Source organism: Colletotrichum higginsianum, chromosome 4 (assembly GCF_001672515.1).
Source record: "Colletotrichum higginsianum IMI 349063 chromosome 4, whole genome shotgun sequence".
NCBI lineage: Eukaryota > Fungi > Ascomycota > Sordariomycetes > Glomerellales > Glomerellaceae > Colletotrichum > Colletotrichum higginsianum.
The window spans coordinates 115,820-129,165 of record NC_030957.1 but is presented as its reverse complement, the minus strand read 5'-3'; the positions used below and the strand labels follow the sequence as shown (position 1 = coordinate 129,165).

Genomic DNA, 13,346 nt, shown 5'->3' with positions numbered 1-13,346 from the left:
CGACTTCTAAATCCTCACAAAGATACCTTTCTAACATAAAAAGTACGAAGACTTCATTCCGATAGCGTCTCGAAATTCGATTAACACGGCCACAGTCATGAAGTTCACCGCCGCCATCTGCCTCTTGGCCTCTTACGCAGGCTTTGCTGCCGCCGCCACCGGTTGCAAGGTTGAGCTGCTCAACTTCAACAGTGTTGCGGTTGGCACCGGCTGCGTTCCCTTCAACTACTACGCCTCTATCTACGATCCCAACACCCGTGCAGGCTACACCATCCATGCCACCAACGACTGCGGGCTCAGCGTGCAAGCGGGTCAAAGGCTCCCCGAGAACTACTCTCTGCGCAAAGCCGGGTTCTGCTGAACGGAACAATAGCGGGGTTCTCGTCATCGGTCGGCATCACCGTATCCAGCCTGGCAGTGGACGACGCTTCCTCGAGCGAGCTTTGGCCAACGTCAATTCCATCACCTTGTCGAGCCGCACGCAATGGTATCTTTGGAGAAGATTCAGTTGCTACAGACAATCTCTGTAACCTGTGATTGAAAAGATACACATGTATATATATTCATCCATTGGATCAACATCTCAAACTAATTCAAATGAAATTAAGACTAGTGTAATGGCTGCAAATGATCGCGATGATTGTAATTAACAGACCGAAAAGTGCACCAAACGCACCAAGGTTATGTTCTAGCATTGGGAATGACATCCAGACGCAAGATTTGTCATGCCGGGTCTGAACACGGTAGTCTAAGCTTTGAGAACTGGCACGAAGTACCATCGGCTAATTTCTCTCACGGACAAGTTCAAAACAACTATTCAATAGGCAGCACAGAAGTACTGACCCGGAGCCTGCAGACCCCTGTTAGCTGTTGGTTCCTGAGGTGCTCGTGAAGACTGCAATTGCAACCAACTGTCAACTACAGGTAAGTCCAGTTGCATGATTCGTCGACTTTGCAGCTGCACCCCTGGCCTTGCATAACGGTTGATTACCATACTGAGCATCCGGCCCGCTCCCCAGTCAATTCGGTTGGTGCTGAAGTGTTTGCTGCCAGCTGGGATCCGAGTGAACGAACTGCAGGATTTGAACTTTTAACAAGGAAAGGTTGGGTTTGATTGTTACCAATCATCGTTAAAAATGTTATCTGCTTGTCTTTAGTCTCAGCTGGTTTGAGGGGCAGGCCATTGGGCCCTGCAACAGATGTCGTCCACGGGAGAGGAGGCCAGACCAGCCCCCCCCCCCCACCATCTGGCGAATTACCACTGAATTTAACTCAACAATATTTGGTATTTGATTCATTAGATTTGCCAACAGTCAGGGAAGACAATCATGCGATAAGATTTCGAACGTGCGAGTCAATAAATGGATGTTTGACTGCACTAGACAGGGGGACTTTCAACACAACAGAGGCCTGAATTGACAAGAAACTTAATTGGCGGCGTCAGCCACAGGTGCTGAATCTAGCTCATGAGATTTCTATCCCTGCGCCACTGAATGTAAGGTACTCGATGTTTCAAAAGCCAACGGAATTTCAAGGCTTTTAGAATGCCAAATATCAAGGAGAAGGCCCTTGGTACTCTGCAACTCTCTGTACCTTCCCCGGTCACTGCAGGATCATGCATTTCGCCGCTGCTAGGGTCCGAAGTGGGGGTGTTGCGTGCGTGCGTGCGTGCGGAACGTGAATCACGATGATTCATCTGAGCTAATGCAGGAATACGGGTAATCCGGTTGACAGCTGCGAATTCATGATCAAGTCTTGGACTAGAAATAACAACCACGCCCACGCCCACGCCAATATTTCCATGTTGTTTGTTACATAAAAAAACAGCAATAACAAAAGCGCTCAACGCCATCAAGAAGGTTTATCATACAACTGCCGATCTCTTTACTACTGGCCACAGTCTCGTCCTACCATCCCGCCATTCTTGCCCCAGATAGCAGATAGCGCAATACTGCTGCGGACTCTCGTTGGCAATAACGAGACTGCAGCCCCTTTCGGCAACCATGACTGCAACAAATCTCACCATCGGAGCGTCCTCGGCTTCTCCGTCCCTTTACCCGATCCCCACAGGCCTTCATCCCATTCCCCTCGATCGCCTGGACCAGCGTGCAGACGACCAGGTTGATAACGCCATCAGGAACCCACCGCCGGTCACATCTGCGAAAAACCTATGGTTCTTCTGGAATTCCGGATACGACCACTTGCATCCATACGCCAAGCGTAACGTTCGCACTTGGCACCGCCGCTTTTCTCCCCAGGGGTGGACGGTGCGAGTCGTCGATCTCGAGCCGCAGTCACGGAGTTACGTTGGAAACTGGATCGACGTGCAGGATCCGGGTGTCGTACCTCGGGCTTTCACGGAAGGGACTTTGGATGGCGAGTTTGCGAAACAGCACTACTCCGACCTCGTACGGTTCCCGTTGCTCGTGAAGTACGGCGGTGTGTATACGGACGTGGGATACATGCAGATCGGCGACCTCGATCGGCTGTGGAACGAGACCATCGCCAACCCGGACAGCCCTTATGAGGTTCTGTCCTACAACGCCGAAGGTGGACGGAGCTACAGCCTGATGAATTACTTCATCGGAAGCCTCCCCGGTAACACCTTCTGGCAAGCATGCCACGAACTTTTCATCGAACTCTGGAAGGGAAAGACGAACACCGAGGGCCTGCACTTGCATCCGCTATTAAGAGGCATCCCGCTGATGGGACAATCTCTCACCAAGGCAGGGCATGAAGGCCTCAGCCAACGATTGACGGACTACATCATCCAAGGGCAGGTGATCACAATGGTGATGAGCATCGTGGACGAAGAAGCAGGCTGGGACGGACCGGCGTATGTTTCGGAAAAGATCTTCGCGCCGGAATACATGGTCGGCAGTCAGCTCATCAACGAGTATACGAAGTGGAACGGTGTCAGAGCCTTCGAGCTTATGAGTCAAAAGGTGCCTGAGCCCGGAACGCCGGAGTCGGAGGATCAGAAGCTGGCCAGGACGATCGTGGAGGATTGCTTTGCGAGAAGTTTTGGTTTCAAGCTGGCCCATGGCTTGATTGTCCAGGTTCTCGGCGAGACGCTGGGAAGCTCATGGAGGAAGCATGAGGGGAGCGACAACATCGAAGGGACATACGCGCACTGGTTGCGATACGGAATGGAGAGGTGGTGTCCTGATCATCTACCTGATCCCGAGTCGTTCGAGAGGATAGAGCCGGTAAAGAAGGGCCCCTTGCTCAGAGACGCATAGCTGTAGTATTGAGAGCAACTGGAGAAGTCGCATTCCTTTCGTTCAATTCAAGCGACGTCTCATTTTGTGCTTTTGGTCTCGCTCCCCTTTTTTACATGGTTACTTCTTCGCCTGTCCAAAGAGGCAGCCGTTTCGGTCCCTTAAGCACCAGCCCAATATCGACAATGAAGGCTTGTGGGCGTGGGCGTTATGCGTGCAAGACCTGGGTTGCAGCGCAGGTCAAGCCCACGCGGAACCCCAACAATGTACCTGTAGGGCCCCGGTTTAGTTGCCCCATAGGGAGTCCCGGGGGACCGGAAAGAGTGATGGGTGGCGGCGAGTCAGACGGTTGCATGATGCCTGACATTGGTCGTATGATGTAGGAGGCTCAGCGTGAAGGAATCGCCGATATGGAGAAGAGGAAGCATTTTCGTTGATGAGAACTTTGGCATTGTTTGGCAAACGAGTTTCGGAAGCCTTTCTTGACCGGTGGGAGCTTCTGAGGACAGATTCGAGCCATTGACGGGCAAGGTTGCTTGCCGAGTTGGGAAGTGAACCAGGCATTTGGGTGCTATGGTTACAGCACTGTTGCCGCTGAACACACTGCATTTTTACGTCCTTGGTTAGTATGGCGTGACCGGCCAGAGCCCCGAAGCCCCTCTCCGCCGCCGCCGCCCGCTTCCGCTCCGTCTCCCCGGGTTCCCCCGGCGGCTCATTTTCCTAGCTGGAGGTTCCCGGATTGTGGAATGCCAAGGTGGACGGCAAGCATGAACGGAGCACATCACGGCATAAAACTGTTGTTTCTGTCGCACGATCCTCGCTGCATGTCAATGTTGTCTTGGAGGTCAACGACCAACTGGCTGCTTGCGAGGCAAACAATTGCGCCTGGACCGAGACGTCGAGGTCATTGCATTCGATACACGCCCGTATAACTCCTCAAGCCCTTCTGATACTGTACCATCCTAATAACTCCGTAGACCCTTCCTGTATATACCAACACTGGCCATCATACCCCCGAGTAACCTTAACCCTGATCTGAGTAAAACACTCGTCCATACCCCATAACGATGTCGTCAAGACTTGAACCGCCCCTTGCGCTCTACCTAGGGAGTGCATCATGTCTGCGCTGCTAGGTCTCCCGTGGAAAACCTCTCAAACTTGACCCTCGCTGGGTCGACGCCCTGGTTTAAGAGGAACTGGGACATTTCGGTCATGAAGACCTCCGGGCCGCAAATGTAGTACTCGGCGCCGCCGTGGCCGAGGTAGAGCTCGGCAGGGTCGATGCGGGCGAGGTCCATGCGGAGGCCGAAGTCGCTCGACGAGGAGAGCGAGTCGTCGTCCTCAACGTCGGCAATCTGCGAGCGGAAGAACCTGGTGGTGAAGCTGGCGCGGCTGTAGGCGATCTTGCGGATGTGCTCCTCGAAAGGGGCGGCGCGGGCCGAGCAGTGCACCCAGGAGATGGGGCGGACGGCCTGGCGCTCGACGATGGTGTTGCAGATGGACATGAGCGGAGTGACGCCGACGCCGGCGGAGATGAGGACGACGGGGAGCGTGCCGGCGGCGTGGGTGTCGAAGAAGAAGTCGCCGGTCGGGTGCGTCAGCTCGACGATGTCGCCGGGCCTCTTGTCGTCGATGAGGTGGTTGGAGAGGACGCCCGGGTTGAGGTTGAAGACGGCGCTGCCCTTGCCGACCTTGACGCCGCGGTCGCGCTTGACGGTGATGCGGTAGTAGTCGGGCCGCGGCGCGTCGCTGAGCGAGTACTGCCGTGACTGCAGGTGGCCCAGGGAAGGGATCGTGGTGCGGATGGAGGTGTACTGGCCCGGGTAGAAGTCGGGCAGCCGCCCGCCGTCGACGGGGACCATGTAGAAGGAGAAGATGTCGTCCGTCTCGGCGACCTTGCGCTCGATGCGGAACTTGCGCCACCCGGACCACTTGTCTTCGTTGAACTCGCGGTACATCTGGGCCTCGCGGCCGATGAGCATCTTGGCGAGGAGCCAGTAGGCCTTTGTCCAGGCCTCGCGGATCTCGGGGGTCATGGCCGGGCCGAGGACCTGGCCGAAGGCCTGGATGAGGTACTTGCCGACGATGTCGTAGTGTTCGGGTTGGATGCCGAGGGAGCAGTGCTTGTTGCACATGCGCTCGAGCTTGGGGATGAGCTCGCTGATGTGGTTGAGGTTGGCGGCAAAGGCGAGGATGACGCCCGTCAGGGCACGCGGCTGGCGGCCGTTGGCCTGGTTGACCTTGTTGAAGTGGTCGTGGAGCTCCGGGTGGGCGCGGAGCATGTTGGCATAAAAGATGGATGTGATGGTCTCGCCATGCTCACGGAGAGCGGGGATCGTGCCCTTGACGAGCTGCGATTGCTTGTATGTCAGGGCCATGGCTCTGGCTGTGACGGTGATGCAACGCGACCTCTTCTTGGTCTTCTAATTGCTAATATCGAGCGGTCAGACTCTGGGCTGATTGACGGCGAATGGCCCTGACTCCAACAATGGGAATGGGCAAGGCTTGCGGTTTGCAGGCGTGTCTCTTGGGGATAAACAACAGGCGTAACTGGGGCGCGACTCGTTCAAGTGGTATCAAGAATTTCAATGCACAGAGAACGAGAAGAGTCTGGCAGACACTAGAGTAACAAGAGCCGGATCCAAAGGTTTGGAACTACACGTAGAGATCCTCCTTCGAGATCGGGTTCGGGCACCAAGGGAGAGATATACATACTCTCGAGTCTGTCTAGAATTACTCTGGCAGACAGACTGCAGTCGGGCCTAACCCCCTCCTCATACTCTCACACCCCCGGAAACTGCAATTTTGCCGCGTGCGCTTGAGCTCGGCGTGTTTCGAAGAAGGCCTTGCCCATCTCGAAGGTAGACATCGTATGATGTGTACGCCGTAGTCTAAAAAAGAAAGTCGGTCCCTCATTTGTACACGGCTCTCGTGGGCCACCCATGCAAGGATGGATTCATGGGTTGAAAGACGAGAAGGCCCATGATGGAGGAAGACGCTGGGTACTGTCAACGGGGTTTGCCCAGGGAACGGCAGCAACAGCGGTCGGGCGTCCGCGATGAACCGAGGATCGGTTCAAAATTCAGCCCTGTTCGCAGCTATTTTACAAAGCCAGGATGTTTGGCTGGGATGGGATGGCAGGGTCTCGGGGGCCAGGGATGGGAACGGTCACCGTCAGGGATCTCGACTGGACCCTGAGGGTGGCCCCCGAAGCCTCCCCGGTGGAACACGGCGAGTGAGCTGCCGAGCAAACCGAATCAACGAAGAGACCCGGGCCGGGGCCCCTTTAGAAGTGTGCTGCAGCTGGCAGTTCGACGCGCCCATTCATTACCGTGACTCTGGACGGATTGAATACTAAAGCCGACGACTTCATGGGAGGTCCAAGGATGGATTGCAAAGTCAGTAGTCTAGTCACAAAATCTGATCGAGTTACGGATACAGCTAAGATAGTAAAGCAGAAACAGAAAGCCTCACTGAAGATTCGTGCACGTGTGATGAGAGACCCTCGAAACAACTCTGATGGAGGCTGCTGAGTGGGTGTCTGTGACTGTGTGTCCCTTGTCCTCTTAACCGAAGAAGGAAGAAGAAAGCAGACGTCAGTGACACGCGATGCACAGTGGGGAAGAGAACACGCCACATCAGGGAATTGCCGACTTGCATTTGCAAACTCGTATGATGAGATTTGCGACTTCTGGAATGCCTAACTGGGGGCCGACTGGGGGGGGGCTTAGGCCCCAATGATTCATCTCAATTCGAACCCATGAAAGGTACAGAATACGCATGCAGAGCTTTACAGCAGTGCAGTGGAAGAGACTGAGAGCGCGTAAAAAAGAGACAACGGGAATAGGGGAAAGAAGACGGGCAAGGGTTCATGTCACTGCGCTGCTTCTCCAGTTGACTTCCAAGCACGGGTTCTTGTCTACCGATTCAGCGTGTTCCCTACCAGTCTTTTTGTTCCTGTCGTTCAATGTTTTGCCCGCTCGGCTGGGGAAAACTTGCTTTTGGGCTGGGGAGTTTTGAATGATACGTTCTGTACGGAATAGTGTGTCAGCACATCTCGACTCTATACACTTGGCTGTGCGAATGCCGACCTCACTGCGACCTCGGGAAGAACAAGCTGGTTCGCCAGCCGTCACAGTGTCGACCGGTGGAGTTGATCTCACATATCATTTCCTTCCTTCGGTTTCAACTTGAGCCAAATCGCCGGGGTGGAGTTGTCTTGTTCTTCCCACTGGCCGACTCGGACAAAGAGCCCTTGAACAGGTCGGCATGTTTCGCTTGCTATTGTGTGGCGCTGGCCGCTCAGTCATCAAGAGCGCTGTTGCCAGTTGGACGGAGGGAGAGTCCGATACAGCCGCTCTCCGTAGCCCCGTCGTCAGTTGGTCTCAGATGTCTATCTTCAAGCTTGCTCATGGCGTAATGGAACAAAACGCCACGATCCTCTAGCCTCATCTCGTTGATTATTGTTCTTTCCCCAGCGCCATGGCGTCGTCGAAGAGGCGCCATCACCCGTTGACGGCTATGATGGTCGGGATTCCCCGGGCCAGCATCGCAGTGAACCCGAGTGAAGCCCAACCACCACCCGGAGCAACCCCGCAAACGCCCCATGGCAGTGGCTGCGGTCCTCACTATTTCGCTCACCCAGGCTCCATATGGAAGCCGTTGGCGGATCCAGAATCCCCTGACCCGCGCCATTGTTGCATTTTCCAGTATGTGATCAACCTCCACTGGCCAGAGAGCCCACCCAACCCAACCGTCTCGCAACGTAGTGACAAAGACCCCGTAACGATCTCGATGGACCACCAGAGTATTGGAAAGGGGAGTCGAGGGCCCATGGATTCTCTTCAATCTTCCAAGACTCCCCCTCTCATTCCCCTCCTCATTTGTGACAGGTGTCAAGCGACTGAAGCAAACAATTGACATGAACTTTCCGCCCCGCCATCGCAAACACACTGCTTGGATACGGAAGGCCGAGAAGACGATGGGTGGCCGGTGGTTTACTGACCATCTCAGGCGTAGGTAGCGCATCGCATGTTCGGCTACCAGGAGTGAAAAGGTCTTTGAATCTTTCTCACCCAGGCCTAGTGTCATCGCTCAATCAGCTCAATGGGCCGAGGCGCACTAGAAGGGGGGCGGAAAGTGACATGTCGTTTCCGAAATGTTTCCCTCCTTTGCAGCCTGGTAAGAGAGAAGGTGGAAGAAGCTTGCTAGGTGCATATTCTTTGACGCCACCACAGCCCATAGTTGACTAGATTCCCAACGCGCTCTTCACTATCGTCGCGGCCGTTTTACTTGCTTTTTTTGTTTTGCTCGCGCCCGAAAGTGAGACCTGACGCCATGCAGGCCATGGGGGTTTTTCCTCACATATGGGCCCTTGCGAAGTGAGCTGCATTAAACCTCATCTGGGAGGTTCACCTCTGGGCTCTGACAGACCCTGGGAGGGGCTCAAGCTCAAGTCTCCGGCCTTCGTGATGATGCGTCACATAAGCCGGGCGGGCTGCTTGGCCTTTTGTTGACAAGCAAACATCGTCCGAGACTCCATAGGGACCTGGACATACATGGAAATCCCGTTGCCGTTCCCACACGTTTGCATTGGTGTTTGCTGGGGGGGGTTTCCCGTGCCCTCCAAAAAAAACAAAAACAAAACGTCTGACAGATGCATATTCCTTAGACCACATGGCGTCCACGAGTTGATGCGCGTGGGAAAAAAGCAACGAGATGCCAGCCATGGCGGCTTCTTCCCCGGCCAAGCCACCAACAGTGCTGCAGGCCACCCGATTGCATAAGCTCTGCTGAATCTAGGTACCCAGGTAATGCCGGACGGGTACCTAGCCTTGACACATCCAAAGCCGACGGCGTCGAATATCCTTTCGTCTCTGTTCGGAGGCAATGGTCCTTGATACCTTGGGAGAGAGGCTGTCAACGCCAAACCTCACCCGCTGGCTCGTTGCAAACCCGTGCTCTGCCCGAACTCCACCTCTCCAGGCATCAATCACTGTCTCTTGGGAATGTTGATAGCATGGCGTTCTGGATCTCGCACGCAATACGAATGGGACTGCCCTTTCGTGGGGCAAGTGGCGGGGCTGCCGAGTCGGAAGCATCTCCAAATGGACATGAACCCGGTCAAGGATGCTTAACTCGGTCCTTGTTACTTTCTTTACCTATACAGAGTATTGAACCCGTTGTTCGGTCGCTGCTAGAAACCCCGAATACCCTTGTTTCCTCAAGCATGTGGCGATGCTCAACAGAAGCTTCAATTCAAGTTCTTGTGGCGGCTTTGCCCTAACGTCTTGTACGAGGACGGGTCATCGAAACTCCCATGGAGAGCCTCAGATCGAAAACAGGAAGCAAGCTTCTGGCTCCGTCTAAGTCACATATTCCTGCCGAATCGAAGCTCCAAGGAGGACATCTTCCCCGCCAGGCTGAGAGCCCTAAAGTAGGGTAGTCTGCGAATCTTGGTATACTGCTTACGAAGAGGCATGCTCCATCGGAGTGAAATATGGTGGTAAGTCGTCTTCCCCAACTCGATGCGATTTCTCGCTCAATAGACAGTTCAATAGAGACCCATCTATACAGCCGCGACAGTTTCTGCGATGAACCGTCATGCCACGTCCCAACGCGGAGTCAGGCTTTGGCACGGCTCCTAGACAGTAACCAGAGTGGCTTCTATCCAGCCTATAGCATACAAGAAATACATCCAGCTGTAGATTTTGTTGAACTAAACTCTCGTCGTTATTTGATCTTATGTGTATGTTGCATTGTAGCATTAAAAGGTGCTGGCGATCCTGCTGACTCAAGATGTAGCCCAATGTTGCCTGGCAAGCGGCGAGGAATGATCTCATCCAGAACTGTTGTGTCATTCTTGTGAACCTATCAAGGCTTGAATAAGGGCTGGGAATGATCTCTCTACGGTGTGACTCTGCAATACTTCTGCACATGTGGCATCCTTTTTGTCCGAGTGTCCTAACGTGTAAGTGGATTCGAAATCCTGGAAGCTGAACCTTTGCCCTTCCATTTGGCTCATTTTTGAACAGATGGTGTCAACATGCGCCCCATACTTTCATCAACGAAACACCAGACCCTCGGTGCCACATATTGGCAATAGTGAAGGAAAAAGAGTCCTACCGTCCTCATGGAGTTAATTCTCTAAAGCCTGGACAACGCAGAGTCTTGTCCTACTCAAATAATGACGCGGACATGTCGGATTCTCAAGAATTCCCTTCGTCACTACCACCAGTTCAAGAACGCGCAAGAATACCATGACCCAGAATAGCGGCGGTGAAACAGAGTTTCAGAGATTCTGGAATTCACACGTGGCCAGCCTGGTGGTTTCCACATCCCCATGCTCACGGGACCATCGGATCTCGTAGCTCTGCCGTTTACCAGCTTCAAGCGTGGGCCCTCCTACCAGAGCCGAACGCCATCTTCTCCAGGGGATCCAGAATTGACAGTTTTCGATATGCGCAGGGTCTGGGACATGGCGTGTCGTCCTTAAATCACACCCAAGATGTCGTAGCGTTTTGCAGTAGCGCGATGGATGCTGGGACTAAGGTTCAGGGGGAAAACGTTCGATGGCGCGAGTCAGGTGAAGCAAGGGTCCCGCCAACCTAGAAGCGCAGGCTCAACAAGCTGTTGTTGGTGAAGTTGAACATTGGAGTTGAAGTAGGCTTGGGCGAGCAGAAGGGTCGCCTTTCTTGTACCGGAAAGAGATGAGACAAAAAGATCTGGACGCACGAGTTCTGTATGTCTTTTCCGCAACGCCACCCGCCGGGCCCCGGCCCGGGTCTTAGCCAGGCCCGAGATCGGCTCCGAGTCGGAGCTGATAACGATGACCCCGCGTCTTCCGGGGTGCAACTTCCTGTTTCGGAACATATCCAGAGACTCGGGCGGGCTTATCTCTGCTTCATATCACCGCTCCGAGACCGTATCCGCGGGCAACACCAAGTTGCATCGGTAGCAATCACTGATTGTATCAGATTCGCCCTGCCGCATATAAAGATCAAAGAACTGCGTGTCGCTTTGCACAGCACACGGTCCATCTGGGCAGTACAGGAACCGCCATAATGTCTGAGAATCCCGTCCCAGTACCCAATGCCACGAGGCCATATTGGCGCCGGGACCTGCACCCTCTCGACAGCCATCAGAGCTCCGAAACCTTACCCGCGGAACAGGACATCGTCATCATCGGCGCTGGCTACGCGGGCGCTGCTCTGGCCTACTATCTGCTCGACGGCGTTGAAGAGTCCTCCCGCCCGGCGATCACGATTCTTGAGGCCAGAGAAGCATGCTCCGGCGCGACGGCTCGCAACGGTGAGCACCCACACTGTCTGTCATAAACTAGGTCAGGCTGCTGCTGACACCCGAAAGGCGGCCATGTTCGGCCTGATCTCTACGCCGGCCTTCCCGCTCGCATTAAGAGATTCGGCCAGGAGGCCGCGGATGAGATGGCTCTGTTTGAGCTTGCCAACCTGCATGGCGTGAGGGATCTGGTACGGGAGAAGAAAATCGACTGCGATTTCAGGGTCACAACGTCCATGGCAGTGATCAGAGACGAAAAGCTTGCCAAGCCGTTGAAGGACGGTCTCGACGAGCTCCTGAGGCTGGGGTCGCCCACAGCGAAGCTCGTTCACTACGTCGAAGGAAAGGCGGCGGAGGTCTTCTCGGGTGTCAAGGGAGCAATGGCAGCTTTTGCCTTCGAAGCCGGCTCGATCTGGTATAGTCTCGTCCAAGCTGTTGGCGACCATGTGTCGAGAAAACTCAGGCCATGTGCACACGCGCTAACCTCTGCAGGCCCTACAAGCTGGTTCTCTATCTTCTGTCGCAGGCCGTTGACAAGGGGGCCCAGCTGCACACCCACACGCCCGTCACCGAGGTCTCGGACTCGCGAGAAGACGGCTTCTGGATCGTCACCACGCCCAGAGGTATCATTAAAGCAAAGACGGTGCTCTACGCGTCCAACGGGTACACCTCGACGTTGCTCCCCGAGTACAAAAACCGCATCATCCCTGTCCGCGGCGTCTGTAGCCACGTGGCGGTCCCCGAAGGCGGCGCTCCTCCTCCGTATCTCCCGACGACCTACTCGCTGCGCCATGGCGCCAACTTGTACGACTATCAAGTCACGCGACCGGACGGCAGCATCGTCGTGGGCGGTGCTAGGACCGAGGTCATCCCGCACGTGGAGGAGTGGTACAACGTCTGGGACGACTCCAAGATGATCGAGCCCGCCGCTCACTACTTTGACGACCATATGCAGAGAAACTTCCGCGGGTGGGAGGACAGCGGGGCCGAGGTTGATAGTATCTGGACGGGGATAATGGGGGTGAGTCGCTCTTCCTGCCGTGCCCCTCGCACTTGGGGGATGGGACTCCGAGTCTCTCTTGTGGACAACTAACGTGACGGAATCCAGTACACCAACGATCTGTACCCCCATGTTGGCCCGGTGCCGTCAAAACCGGGGCAGTTCGTCTGTGCGGGATTCAACGGGCATGGCATGTCGTTCATCCTCCTGACGGCCAGGGGTCTGGCCAAGATCGTACGGGACGGCGTGCCCTTCTCGCAGTCTGGCGTCCCCCGGCTCTTTGAGACAAGCGAGAGCAGGCTGAGACGAGACGAGAACGAGCTGCTCGCATGATTGGCGAATCCGGCGCTGAAACAACGGGCAGGATTCGTGTACATAGATGCGAAAACGGTTCCTGCAGCCGCGGCTACGGCCGCCTCTGACATCAAACCCACGTGTGATGCTTGTACATCCTTCAGAGCGCTAGGCTGCAGACAAGGATTCCGGCGCTCGACGCGAGATTACCAGAATAAAATTTGCTGATGGTGAACATTTACGGACGAGGAGGCACTGCGGGTGTGCGGCGTTGTCTGCAGATGCCGAACCACTGTCTTCCGGGACCTGCCGGCCCCTGCCCGGCTTCGTCCAAGAATGGGGAAGCGGTACGATGTATCGGACGATGATCGTACCCGCAGGGCTGATATTTTTGTCCCGTGATCATTCTGCCGGAAGTGCTCTAGTATCGGCGGCAGGGATGAAACTTTGGATCTGAAGGAAGCGTTTACACAGATCTTGATCTGCATAACTGCGACGGGCTTAAAACCATCGTCATTAGATTCATGGGCATT

The 13,346-nt window shown here is 54.9% G+C and overlaps 5 protein-coding genes across 5 annotated transcripts; 3 read left to right on the top strand and 2 right to left on the bottom strand.

Moving 5' to 3' along the window:
- Positions 1–97: 97 nt before the first annotated feature.
- CH63R_05389 (ToxB protein) lies at positions 98–361 on the top strand (the record flags this gene model as incomplete). Its single annotated transcript, XM_018300364.1, has 1 exon — positions 98–361. One exon carries the CDS (start codon positions 98–100, stop codon positions 359–361), a length of 264 nt encoding a protein of 87 aa, XP_018158214.1.
- Positions 362–2,003: 1,642 nt separating this feature from the next.
- Positions 2,004–3,242, top strand: CH63R_05388 (Capsule polysaccharide biosynthesis protein; the record flags this gene model as incomplete). Its single annotated transcript, XM_018300363.1, has 1 exon — positions 2,004–3,242. One exon carries the CDS (start codon positions 2,004–2,006, stop codon positions 3,240–3,242), a length of 1,239 nt encoding a protein of 412 aa, XP_018158213.1.
- A 1,094-nt stretch (positions 3,243–4,336) lies between these two features.
- On the bottom strand, positions 4,337–5,599 carry CH63R_05387 (Globin; the record flags this gene model as incomplete). Its single annotated transcript, XM_018300362.1, has 1 exon — positions 4,337–5,599. One exon carries the CDS (start codon positions 5,597–5,599, stop codon positions 4,337–4,339), a length of 1,263 nt encoding a protein of 420 aa, XP_018158212.1.
- A 1,561-nt stretch (positions 5,600–7,160) lies between these two features.
- On the bottom strand, positions 7,161–7,492 carry CH63R_05386 (uncharacterized protein; the record flags this gene model as incomplete). The annotated part of the gene is given in 3 exon segments (XM_018300361.1): positions 7,161–7,251; positions 7,385–7,475; positions 7,483–7,492. Coding segments are annotated over 3 exon segments (192 nt in total).
- Positions 7,493–11,284: 3,792 nt separating this feature from the next.
- Positions 11,285–12,852, top strand: CH63R_05385 (FAD dependent oxidoreductase; the record flags this gene model as incomplete). Its single annotated transcript, XM_018300360.1, has 4 exons — positions 11,285–11,531; positions 11,589–11,934; positions 12,012–12,540; positions 12,628–12,852. The coding sequence occupies 4 exons, from the start codon at positions 11,285–11,287 to the stop codon at positions 12,850–12,852; spliced, it is 1,347 nt and encodes a 448-aa protein (XP_018158210.1).
- Between the last annotated feature and the right edge of the window lie 494 nt (positions 12,853–13,346).